Here is a 17,443-nt window from a genome sequence, read left to right on the forward strand (position 1 = left end):
AAAAGGTTGTCACACAGAGGAGGGCCAGGATCTCTTCTCGATCCTCCCAGAGTGCAGGACACGGAATAACGGGCTCAAGTGACAGGAAGCCAGATTCCGGCTGGACATCAGGAAGAACTTCCTGACTGTTAGAGCAGTACGACAATGGAACCAGTTGCCTGGTGAAGTTGTGGCCTCTCCCACACTAGAGGCCTTCAAGAGGCAGCTGGACAACCATCTGTCAGGGATGCTTTAGGGTGGATTCCTGCATTGAGCAGGGGGTTGGACTCAATGGCCTTGTAGGCCCCTTCCAATTCTGCTATTCTATGATTCTACGTTTCTAAACAACAACACCCCTGCACATTTTTAAAGCCATCCATCCAACCCAGTGGCCATTGCCACACTGAATTCTCTCAGATAAAACAGGGTTACCCCCCCCCTCAAGATACTGATCACGTGAGCCCAAGAAAACATGTTGATGAGAAGGGGCTTCAGGGGGCCATTTAGAGAAGTAGCAAACAGTTCTGGAACAATGGCGGGAGGCCTTCCTATGGGAAAAATGGGTTAGATGAAGATGGAGTGAGTGAGCCTCTGATTAATTTTCTGCAAAGAGTGGGTTTTCTGCTGTAGCTGCTGCTGTTTCAGCTCCAAAACAAAGCGCTTTCCCCCCCTTTCCTGAGAGGCTGTTAAGTTGCTTGGAAGAAGTAAGGTGATCCAGGTTGGATAGTGTTACTCAGATGGCTGTGTAAGCAATACCGTCTGGGGTGCTTGTATTTAGGGGGCTTTTCTTGTCCCTGCATTAGGTGGGAAAGCAGGCGGGTGGAGGGAGAGAGACCCCAGGCATGATTAACCCTTTGTAGGGGAGTTTAATCCTGCATTCGTGGCAAAACCGGTGATACAGGAAGGATGGCAGGTTTTAAAGTTGCTGTAGAGATGAACATGGGCATTTGGAGAAGGCGGCATGATCAGTGTAGCAGTACATCGTGAGGGAATAAGGCATCCCAGGTAGTTGCTTCACAGAAGGGTATAGGGCTTCCTTCCCCAACCTAGTGCCCTCCAGATGTGTTGGACTACAACTCCAGGATCTCTGGCTGGGGGGGGGGGATCCTGGGAGTTGTAGTGTGACACACCTGGAGGGCACTACGTTGGGGAGGGCTGCTATATGGAGACCCAAAGATACTGTAAAACCTGGCCTGAGTGTACTCTGCAACTGCCCTCAGAGGTATTGAATAAAGAAATCAGCATATCAAAAAAAGCAAATGTCCTTAATTTTTTTTTTAAAAAAAGCTTGGAAAGCAAGTTTCTAAGGCCTTAAGGTTGTGGCGTCAGTGATAGATTGGAGATTTCACAAAATTTCATCCCTAAATCAGGGTGCAACCGCAATGTCCTCCTGCTGCTGTCCCACAATAGCGACGGTCTTTTTATATGGGGAGAGAAAGAGGAAGCAGCAATGACCACGTGGCCCATTCAGGGGCCGTTTAGATCATAAGAAGAGCCCTGATGCTGGGTCAGACCAAGGGTCCACCTAGTCCAGCACTCTGTTCACGCAGGGGCCAACCAGCCATCAGTCAGGGATGATCAAACAGGACATGGTGCTGCTTTTCCTGCACACAACAGGAAATGGCAGTTCATTCTGGGATGATGATGATGATTAAAAAGACATATTGAAAGAGGTCTGTTTTGCGACGGAGAAATGAGCCTAAAGGACGCAAATATCCGTAAGTGGGCAGTAGCGAGCATACGATAAATCTGACGACGCTCTACGTCTAGTGGAAACAAGGAAGCTGTTCTAATTCTAAACTGGGGTGTGTGTGTCATTTGTTTTGTTTTGGAATATTTTTAATTGTGTTTTAACGTATTTCCTTATTGCTGTTTTTATCAGTTATTGTAAACTGCCTTGAGTGCCATAGGAATCAACTAAGCAGGCATATTGATATCGATGTATATTTGCATAATACAGCTGTTCCCATTCCCAGATTTAGGGTGTGTGTGTGTGTGTGTTGGTGGGCACCCTTTGGAATTTTGACAGCATGTCATGGGTGTTTACAGAAACGGCTGCCAAAAAGCCTGCTATGGTGGGGCAGCCAGTCACAAAACACCCGTTTCCCAGAAGGCAAACTGATGAGCATAAAAGAAAAGTAACTTGCCCTAGAACTTAAGCGCAAGGCAGAGGTGGGGGGTCTGAGCTCCAAAGCACAAAATCACTCTTTTGACCTCGAATAAAGATGCCGTTGGGAGAGCAGTACTTTTTTTTTTTGCAGCATGCCAGAGGCCTCTGGCACAATCGGTACAGGTTGCAGAGTTTATTTGGTTTTGAAGCACACCGCTCTAAATAAACCCTGGTACTTTCCAGACTAGGCGTATTCCACCAGCAACCGCTAAATATGCTAGACTGCTTATCCGCACGCTGCAGAACCCTGAGACACTGAATCAGAGAAGCTGGCACTGCCTCCCACCCCTTTAAGGAATGGATTCACTCTCCTTGGCACGGTTGCTGCTTTCTCATGTGCTGAATGAGGAGCAGCAATTTCCCCTGCAAACGGCTATGAGTTGCTGAGGAGGGCAGCCCACTGATAGTGGCCCAGTGGCCCCCAGCTGAGCAAGTAACAACACTGGCAGGCAAGGAGCGGTGGCTACCACTCATGGGCCTGATCCTCCCTTGGAGGAAGAGCCATTCTTGCAGGGGGCAGGGGACCCTTGTGAGGGACCACCAGGAGGCATTTTGCTGGAGACACCCCAAATCCGGAGCCAGCTTTGTTAGGAAGGCAGAGCTGGTGGGAAGGATTGTGGCTCTTCTCCCCTTGCACCTACTGAGGAGCTGAGGTTAGGTTGGCATGACCAGGCACCTGGCAAGGCCCTACACCCCAGCAGGGCCCCCACTTACAAGCCCCCTGCTTGTTCACCTTGTTCTGGCTCAGAGAATGGTGGTGGTTAAAAGGAGGAGTGGGAGGCGGCTGGACAACCCTCTGCCAGGGATGCTTTAAGGTGGATTCCTGCATTGAGCAGGGGGTTGGACTCGATGACCTTAGAGGTCCCTTCCAACTCTCCTATGATTCTATGAGATGTCACTGCCAGCTTGCTCACTGGCTCTTGGCCACTCCGGCAAGCAAGTGGTAGTGTTAGGGAAATTCCCTTAACCTGGTAGGGAAGGGACGACTTCATAACCAGTCCAGAAACAGAGATTCTTTATTTTCAGTGTACACAGGAAAAAAGCCCCATACCTTGTACAAACCGATGGCAGAGACTCTCTAACCATTATCCCTAGCCACATACATTTATAACCTTCCAAGCCCCTCCATGCGTTATACAAGAGTCCCTCCTCCCATCTTCTGATTGATTAGATATTTTCTACATTTTCTATAAACTAACCTTCCTAAGAAAAACAATGTTTCATGTTATGGCACCTGTGTCCCTCGTATGTAACATCTTGTGCTTTTGCTAAGACCCCTGCCGAGGTTGACCAAGGATGTCTCCAGCCAGCTATGAGACACTCCTCAGTGCCCCTTGGGGTGGGGGTCTTGTAGATAAGGCTTAGAGGTGCCTCTGTGTCTAGAAGGGATGGGACTTGCTTCCAGTTCCAAGGCCTTCTTTCTCTGGTATGTTCTGCTTTCGGGTGTGGGGCAAAGGGTTTAGGACAACCTTGGAGCCTCAAGTGAAGACACGTGAGGTCCTGGTTCCTCTCTATTCGGCCCTGGTTAGCCTCATCTAGAGTATTGATAAATACTCTAAAACATCATCTAACCTGTTGGATGTTTTTTGTGGTTTTAATTTTTGTGAACCGCCCAGAGAGCTTCGGCTATTGGGCGGTATAAAAATGTAATAAATAAATAAATAAATATTGCGTCCAGTTCTGGGCTCCACAATTGAAGAAGGACGCAGACAAGCTGGAGCGTGTTCAGAGGAGGGCAACCAGGATGATCAGGGGTCTGGAAACAAAGCCCTATGAAGAGAGACTGAAAGAACTGGGCCTGTTTAGCCTGGAGAAGAGGAGACGGATGGGAGACATGAGAGCACTCTTCCAATACTTAAAAGGTTGTCACACAGAGGAGGGCCAGGATCTCTTCTCGATCCTCCCAGAATGCAGGACATGGCATAACAAGCTCAAGTTAAAGGAAGCCGGATTCCAGCTGGACATCAGGAAAAAGTTCCTGACTGTTAGAGCAGTATGACAATGGAACCAGTGACCTAGGGAGGTGGTGGGCTCTCCCACACTAGAGGCCTTCAAGAGGCAGCTGGACAACCACCTGTCAGGGATGCTTTAGGGTGGATTCGTGCATTGAGCAGGGGGTTGGACTCGATGGCCTTGTAGGCCCCTTCCAACTCTGCTATTCTATGATTCTATGATTTTCCATGAGGAGGCAGGTGGGGCCAGGGCCAGAAGTGTGCATGCTTTTGTACTTTTATTCACATTGGAGTAAGGGGCTTCAGGTGGGCTTTTCAGATTTCATTATCAGTAGCAATGATAAAAGAGGATGTGGAGCAGCAGAAGCTGGTGATAACGGCAGCGAAGGTTGATTCACTGAAGGAGGTCCCCCACTGAGGGTGTCCTGCCCAAGGACCCTCGAAAACCTGGAGCTGGCACTGGTACCTTGCGTTTGCCTGGGAATTTCCTTACGCAAAGCATCTCTCCCCAACCACCCCTCGCGATAGAAGGGATGTTGCTTTCTCCCGGCCTCTTGTTATTTGTCTTGCAACAGGTTATTTGTCTTGTGAATGGCTGCCAGCTTGGTGGGAAACATGATCTCCACAAGGGAAGAGCAAGGGGGCAAGACAGCGAAGCAGCAACGGCAGCAGCTCTGGCTTGGGGGTTGATCTGTCACCTGGCAGCAGGACCAAGAACAAAGGGAGACAGAATTTTTTTTCTTCATGCAGATTCTCCACCCCGTGAAAAACGTTAAGCAATTTGCTCACAAGCAGGGATATTAAAAAGCAACCAACTGGTAGTGATTATCTCCCCTCCCCTGGCTGCCACACTCCGGTTTAAAACATGGAAGAATAAAAATAAATCAACCCAGTTTGAGAAAGTACTGCATTAATAGCAGATAAAGAACATTCTACTTATAAACTTTTTTTAAAAAAAAGTTTCCAGCCCTTGGGGATTCTAAAGTAAGCTGGAAAGTGTGCAGGTGATGTGTGCATGGTGAAATTTCAGGCGCTGGGGGCAGTGGGAAAGGAGCGGTCCTGAGCAGCATTTCCAGTGGTTATGGGGAAAGCTTCCACGCCGTGCAAAGGTCTTTGTCTCCTGCCCATAATTAACAGGATGGGAACTACAATCCATGTTTCAAACCTCTGGCACGTAAGGTGCAACTCTAAAAGGTTTGGACAAACAGGCTGGCTTGAGCAGAGCAGGGGAGTGGGGGGGGGGCAAAGGGAGAGGCAGACTTGGGCAGGAAACGGGGCCTTTCCTCTTCGGCCTGCCTCCTTCTGCCCCCCTCTGTAGGGGGCATCTCACGTTTCCATATCCTGACGACCCCTCTGCAGAGAGGTTTACCATTCAAGGGGGACGGTGGTAAAAGCCTCCCTTTCGCTCGCTCTTCTTGCGGGGTTGGCTGGCCACAGCTGCAGGCTGCGTGGGCTGGGCCTGTAACCGATACCCCCTAGACATCTACCCTGGGCGACTGTCTCTAGAGCCAGAAGACAGACAGAGAGAGGGAGCCCTGACGGCACGGCGGAGTGGAGAGGAAAAGGGGACATGGCCACCCCAGAGAGAAACTTGGCAGGCACCAGGCTTGCCTCCTGCTCATCTTGGACGCTCCTGCCTTAGTGGGACAGATTTGGTTTCCTCTTCCAAAGAGAGGCAGGGCCAGCTCCAGTTCTCTGCTCCAAGGACAGTATTGCCTTCCATATGCAGAAGTAAATCAGGCTTGCTGGGCCCTCCCAGACCGGTTTCGAAAGCCACAGAGCTTTGGAGTCCTGTCCCCGCTGCTCTGGGAAAGGGTAACCTAACCTGAGTCTCTCTCAGCCATGAATTTCGGTTTCACCCAGGAGCAAGTGGCATGCGTGTGTGAAGTCCTGCAGCAAGGGGGCAACATCGAGCGCTTGGGCCGCTTCCTCTGGTCGCTGCCAGCCTGCGACCACCTGCACAAGAACGAGAGCGTGCTGAAGGCCAAGGCGGCGGTGGCCTTCCACCGGGGTAATTTCCGGGAGCTCTACAAGATCTTAGAGAGCTGCCAGTTCTCGCCTCACAACCACCCCAAGCTGCAGCAGCTGTGGCTCAAGGCCCACTACATCGAAGCAGAGAAGTTGCGTGGGAGACCGCTGGGGGCTGTGGGGAAATACAGGGTCCGGCGCAAATTCCCCCTGCCTCGGACCATCTGGGATGGAGAGGAAACCAGTTACTGTTTCAAGGTAAGACAACAGCCGCACTCACTGACGTGGAACAAAGAAACCTCCACTTCCACCACCAAGTACTTCACGTCGTGCAGGCACAAAACCCTCCCGTCGTTCCTTTAAAAACATTTATGTCTTGGATTAGCAAGTTAGTATTCAGTTGAGTTGACTTACTTTTGGTTTATTACATAAGTCTGCTGCAACTTTCTTCTTGCTAGCCTTCCCTCGCTAGACTGAGCTTGTCCCCTGCGCTCAGTTCAGAACAGCCTCACTGAAATAACCTTTTTCTTTCTTTTACACATACTAGTTATGTGTCCCTCTTCTCCTTAAGCCTCTGCGTTGACTCGTCTCCCTTCAGCATTGGCATAAAATTCCAATCGTTGCATTTCATGCTCTCTCTCCCCCCCCCCCCGCCAATATCTCCCCTCCACTCAGCACAACCCCATCCTTTGTCTCCTTCTCCGTCCCACCCACCTCCTTGTGTTGTAAATCCTGTCGAGACCACCTATGTGGTGCTACCTCAGACTCCCTGCCCTTTCAAATCCCTTCTCAGCATCCACTTTTTGTTAAGACTTGTTCTTTGAACCATTTCAGCTGGGGATGGGACATGTAACCATGTTCGCTTCTGTTCCTCCCCTATCACATTTCCCTCTCTTCTCACTGTTCTCTCCAACACTGGCAAAATGTAGTCTGGAAGCTCTTTGGGGCAGGGATCTGTCTTTGTTTGCTTTACTTTATAAGCATGATACTCTGTGATGTCAGGGGTGAGGAACCTGTGATCTTCCTGATGTTGGACTGCAAATCTCATAATCCATGGCCATTGGCTATGCTGGATGGGGCTGATGGGAGTTAAAGTCAAACATCTGGAGGGTCACAGGTCCCTTGTTCCTGAGCTATGGTATAACAAACAGCTTTCCACTCTGTCTTTCATGCCATCTCCCCTCTCCTTAAAATTCCTCCTCAAATGTCTCACCCCACACAAGGTTCTGGAACAGCCTCCTGAATGAGGTCAGATAGTATGCATCTGTGAGCACATTCTGGAAGAGTTGCAAAACTCATTTATTTTGTGTGGCCTTTTGCAGCGAAGAGGTTTATGACTGACTGGGGGATGGAGATTTCATGTTAATCTACGGGGTGGATGGGCGGGTGGAGTTCTGTTGAATTGTTATTAATTCTTGTGTTGCTCTACTTCATGTGATGTTTAAGCATCGCTGTTTTTAAATGTAAGGTGCTTTAAGATTACGGGGAATGGTGGGAACCCAGTATGCAAATGTCATAAATAAATGAAATTATTTCTTCCACAAATCTTTTCCTGGCCCACCAAGATTTGAAATCTTCTGTTCTTTCTTTCACCTGGTAATCATGTACTAGTCTCACCTCATTAATACCACCATGTCCTTACTTTTCCATTATTACGCCCTGTGTTGGGCAACCACCCCTTCACGCTGGTCTTCTGTTATTTAGGGTGCAATCCCATGTTTAGACAGAAAAAAAAAAGGCTTGCAAATCTGGCTTGAGAATGCTGGCAGTTGTAGGACTTTTCCTGTCAAAATAGGCATAGGATTGCAACCTTAGACTGTTAGCCCCTTAGGTGGGGATTTGGTCACTTCTGCATTCTGTACAGTGCCTGGCATAGTATCAGGAGCTAAATAAATATTAAGTAATACTAGTGGTAGTAAGAGAAGTAATCACAATAACAACAATAATTGAGTATCTACTGAGATTTTGTAAATATCTGTGAAACTTGAACTATAGCAATCATGGAGATAAAGGGGAAACTTCGGCTATTGGGCGGTATAAAAATGTAATAAATAAATAAATAAATAAAATAAAGATGGGGCTATACTCCTCCAGGAAGGGTGTAAGAGCAAACATAAGGTGGTGTCATTCTCACAGGGCTCCTGTGATTTTAATAGCTGTGTGAGAGACAGAGATTCAACCTATACACCTTTGCAAAGGGGAAACTTCTGGTCATTATAAACCTGTTAACTGCACAGCAGCTCTGGCAGAATCAAGAGGAGAAGGTGGCAACCCTGCCGAATAACATAGTTCTCATGAAAACATAGTTCTCCCTAGCTTTTAATGGGCACGTGCTCTTCCCCTGCCCACAGCTTTAAACATTGCATTCAGAAGTATTTTCTCCTCCACCATTAACTTACAGAAATCCAGCCAAGCTTTAAGGCTTCACAAAATGATATCTAGGATTAAAAATAAAATAAGGGGTTGGTGACTGTTTTATTTTTGGGAATATACAGCTAATAAGGCAGAAGAGTGTCATTGCCCCCTGCTGGTTATATTATATCAATTCACCTGAACTGGGTACAAGTAACTGCACATTGTCAATGCACAGTGAGATTAAAAATAAAAATCAAACTTCACATACAAACAGAGGGGGATGAAATTGGCTGCGGCAACCCAGGGAAAAGATATTGGGGTCACAAGAAAAGCTCACTGAATGAGTCAACTTGTAGGGCCGGAGAAGTCAAAGAAGCAAAAACGAAACCAAGTCAGTGTTATTAGGAAAGGGAACATATGATGATGCTATTATATATAAATATGTATGATGTGGCCACATTTAGAATGACGTGTACATGTGGGGTTGGACTTGATGGCCTTATGGGCCCCTTCCAACTCTACTATTCTATGATTCTATGATCTTTAAAAGGGTATCATACCCCTGGAAAATGCTCAGGAAAGGATTACTAAACTAAAGAAAGGCTTTCTCTGTGAGGCAAAGCTGGAGATTTTGGGACTCTTAGTTCAAAAGTTGGTGGGGGAAGGGGGGATATGAAGAGGGCTTCTAAAATTATGACTAGCAAAGAAAGTGAGTTCTATTACCCCTCCTTATTCCTATTTTTCCAGATCAACATGCCTTTCATGTTTGACTAGGTGCTTCGTTTAAGTGCCTTTCTTAACACCCTCTGCTCTCAATACAGGAGAAATCCCGGAGTGTGTTACGGGAGTGGTACATCCACAACCCCTACCCATCCCCACGTGAGAAGAGGGAACTAGCGGAGGCCACCGGGTTGACCACCACCCAGGTCAGCAACTGGTTCAAAAATCGACGCCAGAGAGACCGTGCAGCCGAGACCAAGGAGAGGTGAGGGGGCCTCTCAGCTAACGTGGGGTTGGAACACAACAGCTGAGGCTTTGCTGTGAAAGCAAACATAGGTGCTTGTTGTCTATTGACACAGCAAGGGGCAAAAAGGAGGTCCAGATGCCACAGAAAAAGGCTAGGGTGGATCAAAACTCCAGAATCCATAGGCTCTAGGTGTGGTCGATGAGAACAGTAGCTTCTTTGATACTCCCAGGGGGCAGGAACCAAAAAGAAAGACCTTGCTCGCTTGCCTATCTGCAGTCTCTCTCTCCACCTCTCTCACTTTTTCTAAGGTGCCCTCTTTCCACTGGCCTTCTGCTCACACTCCCGTTCAAGCTGGCATGTGAGGGCCTGTGTCTCAGTGGCAGAGCACCTGCCTTGCATGTACAAAGTCACAGATTCAAGGTGGGGCCAGAAATATTCATGCCTGAAACTCTGGGGAGCCGCCTGTAATACTGGACTAGATGGACGAATGTTAGGAAAGGGAGACAGAGAGGAGAAAGAGGAGAGGAGGGTCAGAAGGAGAAGAGCATACAAGAGCAAAAGAGAGTGGGTTGAACTAGACAGGATGCAGGAGATCTATAATCAGGATCTTCAGCCTCTTTATTTTTTTACCTAAATGTACCTGGGGGTGGGGGGATCAGAATTTGATTGGAAGAGAGGTGCTGGGAGAGGGGAGCTTAACGCTTTCATGCAGTTCCCATGAGCTAGGTGACCATTTTGAAGATCCAACTGCAGAAAACACAGATCTCCTTCATCTCATCTGCTTTGGCATGAAGAAAAGACTAGAAAATTGGGATGCAGGTGGGGGAAATAGTTAAAAGGGGATGTATGTATTGACATTTAGGTTTAAAAGCAAGTTCCAAGTCTGAAAAGCCTGAAGTTTACTGGTCTAAATCATTTATTAACGTGCCTTACCAACTGGACGAAAGAGCCTCCTACCCCCAAGAACTTTTGTCCTGCTCGGCACCCCAGGAGGGACTGATTTCTTAACCGCTTGGCACCTGGGGTCACTGTTTCTTGGGTTTCTTCTCCTTCTCTGCAGGGAGACCAGCGAAGGTGGCACTTTGAAGGATGGACGGGGCCTGCCACGAGAGAGACATGTCATCCCCAGCTCCGATGATGACAGCTCTCCTATCGATAGCCCTGCGGCCCACACATCCAGTCCCTCACTGCTCTACCCTGGCTTGGCACTCTCCGCTCCCCCGGGAAACTCCACTCACAGTGCCCAAAGGGTGGATTTTCTGCAGCACCAGCCACTCCATAACAGCCTCTTGGGTCCCCTCACTTCCACCTTTGTAGATCTGGGATCCTGAAATGGTAAAGTGGAATACATACCCCATCCTCAGTGGATGGCTCCTCTGTGCTAGCCCTTCCAGACTTCTAAGTACTCTCCTGTCCAACCACTATTGCTATAGTACCATTCATTACAAAGTCTCTCCCTGGCTTATGTTGGGGGGCAGTCATGAGAGGCATCCACATTGCCATGCCCCCACAATCCAAAATTCAGGTTTAGAATATAGAGATTGTGCTACAGTCCTAGCAGAGCTTCACTTTTTGCTTTTTACAAAAAGCAAAAACATTTTGTGCTTATGGAAAATAGCATTTCCCCCTGCTAGTCAAAAAACACCATGGGGGTGGGTGGGGTGGAGGTGGCTGTCAGAACGTGGGATGTCTTCTCCCACACATAAGGTCTCAATCTCCCTGGGCTCTATACATCAGTTGGCCATGAAGACAAGCCTTCCTATCTCTTAAAAGAACAACATGAAATGTACCTCGTGGAAAAACCACGGTAGTTCTGTTCCCATGCGACCAAGAAAAAATGAAGTAGCAATAGTTACAAAAGGTGTAGAAACAGGAGTAGAAAGCAACATGCAGCAGTAGGCAGCATCAGCCTCTGTTTAAACTGGAAAGCAACCAATTAAGAAGGTTAATTAGGACTTTGGCCTGGGCAGCTGAGCACATGCAAACACCTATCCTCTGGAGACAGCAAGAGCAATTTAGGTGTCTTGCAAAGGTGCCAAGAACCTTTAATGACTTTGACGGAGAACTTTAATGAAGTGCCTGATGGTTTTGTGGGCGTTAGAATGGAACCAGGAAAAGAGGGAGAGGGGAATGGTGGCCCACTCCAGTCTACATTTTACTTACAGCCGTTCTAGCTGACAGCTCCTTCTGCAGGAAAGTTCTGCAAGACAAAATCACTGGATTTTGGAGATGTTTCTGGAATGTATTTCCTGAAGAGTTTGGGATGGACATCAAGGCCTATTTTGGTTACTTACTTCTGCCAGGCCCTCTTATCTAGCCCACCAAGCCAAGTTATGCTGTGTCTGTATTGCCAATTTTCTAATAAATGAAAAACTGAAAAGGGTAGTGTCCTCTTGAACAATGACACAAAGATATGCTTTTCTAGGGGCAGATTAGCCAATTTCAGGGCTGCTTGTACCCAAGTGACAAGAACCCCACTTGCCATTTGCTTTTTCCCATGCAAACCTCCCATGCAAACTCCCTATCTACAAAGGTTCTGTTGGCAACTGTGGTTAACTTCAAAGGGGTGTGTGCTGAGGCTCCATTTTTCATGGAAACCACTCCTCTAACCTGAGTGCTTTGCTTCCTAATACGAGATGTATGGAGGTAATGAAAGAAAGACATTCTGTACGTGCACAGGGATACTTCGTTGAGAGTTTCTTGAGTGTAGAGATGGAGGCTGCAACCTATACACACTTCACTAGAAGTAAGTCACACTGAACACCATGGGACTTATTTCTGAGTAGACATGCACAGGACTGTGCTGTAAGAGAATGACATATGAACCAGGAAGTCCCTAACACAGATATGAGCTCACTTGGCACACCACTGTTCTCCCAGACCTACATTTGGGGTAATACTGTCCTACTCTACAGGGTTCTTTGAAAGATGACTGAGATACATGTTTATGAAGTGCTGGCTCAGGACACTGAGAGGTGTAGTCCAACACATCTGAAGGGCACCAGGTTGGGGAAGGCTTCTCTACAACATTATATAAATGCCAGGTGTAACAACGCCGTGTTCCAAAGCTAAGGCCTGGTTGGTAGTTCTGCTCTCTGCACTACCGGAATGAGGAGCAGCTATAAGAAATAAGAGCCCAGGGGTCCACAAATGTAAGACAAAGAGCTCCATCACACTGGGGAGAAACATGCTCCCTACCATTGCTTCTCCACGAGAAGAAGCGACGAGCACGAGGCCCATTGAGTCCGCTGTTCTAATGGCACTGCTTCTCCTGCACACAGCAGGAGTGAGAAGCAATTCCATGTTTAAAAATACATCGGACTTAACCAGGTTTTTTTTTGTCGCGAAAGGAAGGCCAGAGGAGCGGAAGGTGAGTGGAAGGCAGATGACGTCATGTGAGGGACCTGAGCAAACTCCGTGAGTGCCCAGTAACGAGCATGCAATAAAATGCTCCTTGGATGCAGCCCAAAGAAAAAGCTCTGCTTAGGGAGAACAATGAGGCAGACAGTGGATGGAGCAGGTTATGATGCAAACCTCCAGCATGCTTTAAATTGCCAAAGAATAACTGTTTTGAAAGAGACAGGAAGTTGGTTCCATCATTTGCCACACTGATAATTAACTGATTCCTGAGCCGGATGAAGACATATTTTGAGAGGAGCTCACACCTTCTCTACCAATTCTTCGCTCCTCCCTGGGAGCGGATCTGCCTTGCACACTCAAAGCCACTGGGTTCAGATCTTAAAAGATCATGGGGAGGAGACGTACAGAGCCATCAAAACCGAGAGTTAATTTTAATACTAGCTTTTATTTTAAATATAAATAGAGGCGAGGAAAAAGCCCTACCAATAAATAGATAAATAGATAAATACAACAGTGGAAAAACCAATTCAAGCCTGTAACAGATTTTGAAACACAAACTGGTTGTGAACGTGGCAGAGGGTGAGGCGGGGACACAATTTAAGAGGTGGGTAGAGGATAGGCTACTGAGGAGTTCCTCCCTAATCAGGATATGAACCAACCAGAAATGTTGTATAGAGAGGTACTAATCTATGCCTTCAGAAGTACAATCCTGATATTCTACCTTCTCAGTGTGAGACATTTGCCGTTCTGAGCTCAGAATTAAGTAAGTATTTGAAACTTCCTGACTCCCACAGGCCTAATTTACAGAACTAGCCCTTCTTCAGGAACTCTGATGTACAGGCCTAGATATGGGGGTCAGTGAGGACACAATCCTTTCCAGAGCACATTTTGAACACATTAATTTGCTCCAGGAAAAAGCAAAGAAACACATGAACTTACTATGTAACAAAGCATTGAATTTGCCATGGCATCAGAGAGACCATTGTGGGCCTCAAAAACTGCACTTTTTTGCCACAGCAAAATGACCCATGGAGCTGAGCCACCAGTAATTAAACCAACTGGGCTGGATGTGGTGAAACTTACTCCCTGAGCTAAGCCCTGGTGAAAGAAAAGAGGAGCTAAAAACTTTGGCAATATATAGACTTGGATTTATTTATTTTAAAAAGCAGACACCCAGTTTTCCAGCCCACCAGACTTCTTTTGGGGAAAGTCATATGGTTAAAAACAAGGGTTATTTTTTAAAAGCCACACAGATCCTTCCCTTTTTCAAAATTTCATCCACTCATTTCAAACGGAATAGCATCCCTAGATCAAAGGTTAAGAGCCATGCAAATATACAAGTGGCCCAGCATGGTCCCTATCAATCAGACCTACGGACTTCCTTTGCCAATGTTGCCACTACAGCAGCTATCACTATGTCCAAGACTACCAGAGACCAACTTCGGGCTCCAGTGGGTAGAACATAACATACATGGTGGTCCCTGGGGGAAACCAGAAGTATTGAAAAGAGCACATCCATGTGCTTTTCCTTCTCCTTAGAAACCAGCTTCTGGAAGCCAGAGACAAAGAAACTAGTGATACACTGGTAGTGGAGTGGGGAATATTTGCAAACAATAGGAAGGTTCATGCATTATAGGTGGCAACGAAGAGTATATGGCCCCCTCCCTCCCCCCTATGCTACTGTTCTACAGTGCCCCAGCCCATGGGGTCCATGGAGTTCCTGTTACCTGGTATGTTGCTACAAATAGGGATAGTATACACTACTTTGCAGACCCATCAATTGGGAAGCTCTGTAACCATCAGTAGCAGACCAGAGTGAGGGGCCGTCTTTCCAGTGGATGGATATGCCATTACCATTCCAGTGTGAAGAGTCAGGGAATAAGTTCCAGTAAAGAGTAGTCACCAAAATTCGGGATGCCAGAGAGGGACTTCTCAGCGAGCAGCAGATGGAATGGTTTGGGCGGCTCTGGCTCCTCCTCCCCGCTGGAGAAGTCATCTCTCACAATGCGATTGTTTAGGCGGCTGAATCGCCGGGCTTTCATGCTAAAAGGCAAAAAGAGAAAACTTATGAGATAAGCTTATCATTTAATGAGTTATTTCCGGTTGACAGCTATCTGTAATAGCCAGGCTGCAACACATGCTACACACAACCAAGCTACCATATGATAGTTGCCATTATAATGTGATAAAGCAAGGTCATGTGAATTAGCATGGAAGGTAAATCCACTTAGCAACTTGCCATGAAGTGACAGGGGATGATAGGCAACCTTTACTTGACCTTTACTTGATTTCTATTGTTAGCTAATGAATACCAATTTTAAAAAAGGCACAATATAAATAGAATAAATTACTAATAATACTATTTGCCTTACTATGTGATAGAGGGAATAATACATGAAGGATGTATACAACTGGCATTTAAGCAGTTATCATATGATAGATGGTGGGTTTTTTTACACAAATTCACCAAAACAGGGGCACCAGACAGGGGTGGCGATAATGGAATCTATTTCCTTTCATGGTTAGGTTCACAGGGAGCTAGAAATGTATTAGAAATCCATCTCCACGCAAATAGTACCCTGAGATATACAGAGGTGCACACAGGAATGCAGAAAGCTGCCCAGTACCATCTCCAGGATTCTGAGGTGCTTTGAGCAAGTCATCTTCAACGGCTCCCCTCCCACAGTGAGTCTGTCTTCTCATTGCCATGGTCACCAGCTGCTATTGCTTCTCAAGCTGCTTCTCATAATTGATACTACTTGTTTCCTTGGCAGGTAGAGAGCCAGTGAACAAGTAGAGAGAGAGAGAGAGAGAGAGAGAGAGGCAGCTGAACAAGCAGGCTGCAGTGATGAAAAGGAGCAAGTCCAGGGGACTTTTGTCAGTGGGCCTCATAGGCGCCTGACCATACCTACCTTTGATGCTGGCCCTAAATCTCCCTTATACCTGCTTGGACTATTTGTCCACCCAGCCCAATATTGTCTAGTCTAGCAAGTAGTTGGTCTACAGAGGTCCATCCCATTACTTGTTCCCCGGTCACTTTAATTTAAGATGTTGTGGGATCGCTCTACCAATGAGTTACGTATGAATCTGGCCTATGAATCACCCAAAACGCAGCCTAATCCCAAAACCCCTGGTTTTGACCAATGCCAGAGACCTACCAATAGGGCTTCCGTTCCTGCTTCGTCATCAGACGCCACAGCTGGGCCAGCTCTCTCGTGGCAGCTGTGGAGGCCATGCCTGGGCAAGCACTGCCAAGAGAAAATCTAATTTGGTCATTCAAACTCATGAGAAGCGTGCACACGAGGCACTGCCAATGTCCCCATGTCCCCTCAAGGTTTCCAGAGAACAGGTTGCTGTGGTAACCCCCTGCCAGGCCAGCTTTTTGCTCTCCACAGAGACCAAAGTTAAAAATGCCTAGCAAACACAAAACTGAATGAAACCTAACCTCCTTGACACACACACCTCCTCAGCCCAGGGAAACAAGGATTTTTTGCAGACGATATCCAGCCTTAGACGAACCTAGAATTTTAACAATATGGAAGCACTGGATTGCATTTTTCCTAGGCCTGGGCTTGAGGTCTCCAGGCACAACTTGTGATGTTACATTTTTCGGGTCCCTGGTTACAGGTTTTTTTTATAAAATCATCAGAATCTCAACTTCCAGAGAAAGGGAAATGAAATTAAATTATATGTAGCAATCAACCTTCAGAGTGCTGAGAAACACACATATACAACCTGTGATCTACAAGCACATAGTCCTAGAATTTGGGCTTTAAAACAAATTTCTGATGATTCTATTCTATGACTGCAGGGGTGGGTGAGTGCGGAATCTTTTGTACGTGCTATAAAGAGTTGCACGGTTAGCAGATGCAAAGGTGATTGAGGTAAAGAAAAGTGTTCTCAGTGGCTGCCTCCACCCTGAATTGTGGAATCCTCCCATTACACACTCGCCAAAGTTCAATCCAGAACACTTTTTGGAAGCATTGTTAGTTCAACCTTACAAATCCCAGAATACCCATGAACAGCATACTATGAGGCCTTTAACAAACCACTCTTCTCTCTGCAATGTGAGGGAGATAAGAGCAATGGTCTACATTGCAGGGCTGTTTTAGGGGTTACTGAAGAAATGTAAGTGAAGAGCTTTGAACACTCTGACATTCTATACACATGCTTAGTTGTGACCATATGAAAAGGAGGACAGGGCTCCTGTATCTTTAACAGTTGTATTGAAAAGGGAATTTCAGCAGGTGTCATTCGTATATATGGGGAACCTGGTGAAATTCCCTATTCATCACAACAGTTAAAGCTGCAGGTGCCCTGCCCTCTTTTAAATCTGGTCACTCTAGTATAGCTCCTGCAGCTTTAACTGTGGTGATATCAAGCTTTATCACACCAGCGTTATACTGTGCAATCACTGTGAACTGCATGCAAATGACGCTGAAGTTTTCCAGCTTATATTGTGAAGTACTCCCATGCATCCTGCTTTAATTATACTTCAAAGGCAACAGCCTCGCCATACTTTGATACTAGTTTTCGAGCGTATCATCCAAGCGGCCACTGGAGTGCAGGAGCAGGATTTGAAGAAAACATAAACAAATGCTTACATCTGCGTAAGCTTAAAGATAAAGACATCAAAATTGGCACAGTAATAGATATTAAGGAGAGCTTTAAGCATACCAAATTTGAATCAGA

General features: G+C 46.7%; 2 protein-coding genes across 2 annotated transcripts in view; one reads left to right on the forward strand and one right to left on the reverse strand.

Annotated features, from left to right (window-relative positions):
• MEIOSIN (meiosis initiator) overlaps nucleotides 1-17,443 on the reverse strand; it is a 31,146-nt gene that overhangs the window by 2,421 nt on the left and 11,282 nt on the right. Inside the window, exons 11-12 of the mRNA XM_063139760.1 lie at nucleotides 15,910-15,999; nucleotides 14,606-14,794 (exon numbers count right to left, since the gene is read on the reverse strand). Coding sequence (XP_062995830.1) covers nucleotides 14,623-14,794; nucleotides 15,910-15,999 — 262 coding nt within the window. The 3' untranslated portion in view covers nucleotides 14,606-14,622. The remainder of the gene's footprint in view (nucleotides 1-14,605; nucleotides 14,795-15,909; nucleotides 16,000-17,443) is intronic.
• Nucleotides 5,655-10,814, forward strand: LOC134407740 (homeobox protein six1b-like). Its single transcript, XM_063139668.1, has 3 exons — nucleotides 5,655-6,327; nucleotides 9,246-9,409; nucleotides 10,452-10,814. The coding sequence occupies exons 1-3, from the start codon at nucleotides 5,944-5,946 to the stop codon at nucleotides 10,720-10,722; spliced, it is 819 nt and encodes a 272-aa protein (XP_062995738.1). The 5' UTR covers nucleotides 5,655-5,943; the 3' UTR covers nucleotides 10,723-10,814.

This window comes from Elgaria multicarinata, chromosome 13 (assembly GCF_023053635.1).
Source record: "Elgaria multicarinata webbii isolate HBS135686 ecotype San Diego chromosome 13, rElgMul1.1.pri, whole genome shotgun sequence".
NCBI lineage: Eukaryota > Metazoa > Chordata > Lepidosauria > Squamata > Anguidae > Elgaria > Elgaria multicarinata.

Coding starts and splice junctions, on each gene's coding strand:
- LOC134407740 (XM_063139668.1), top strand. CDS start 5,944: ATGAATTTCGGTTTCACCCAGGAGCAAGTGGCATGCGTGTGTGAAGTC. Junction 6,328..9,245: donor AAACCAGTTACTGTTTCAAG/GTAAGACAACAG, acceptor CTCTCAATACAG/GAGAAATCCCGGAGTGTGTT. Junction 9,410..10,451: donor GCAGCCGAGACCAAGGAGAG/GTGAGGGGGCCT, acceptor CCTTCTCTGCAG/GGAGACCAGCGAAGGTGGCA.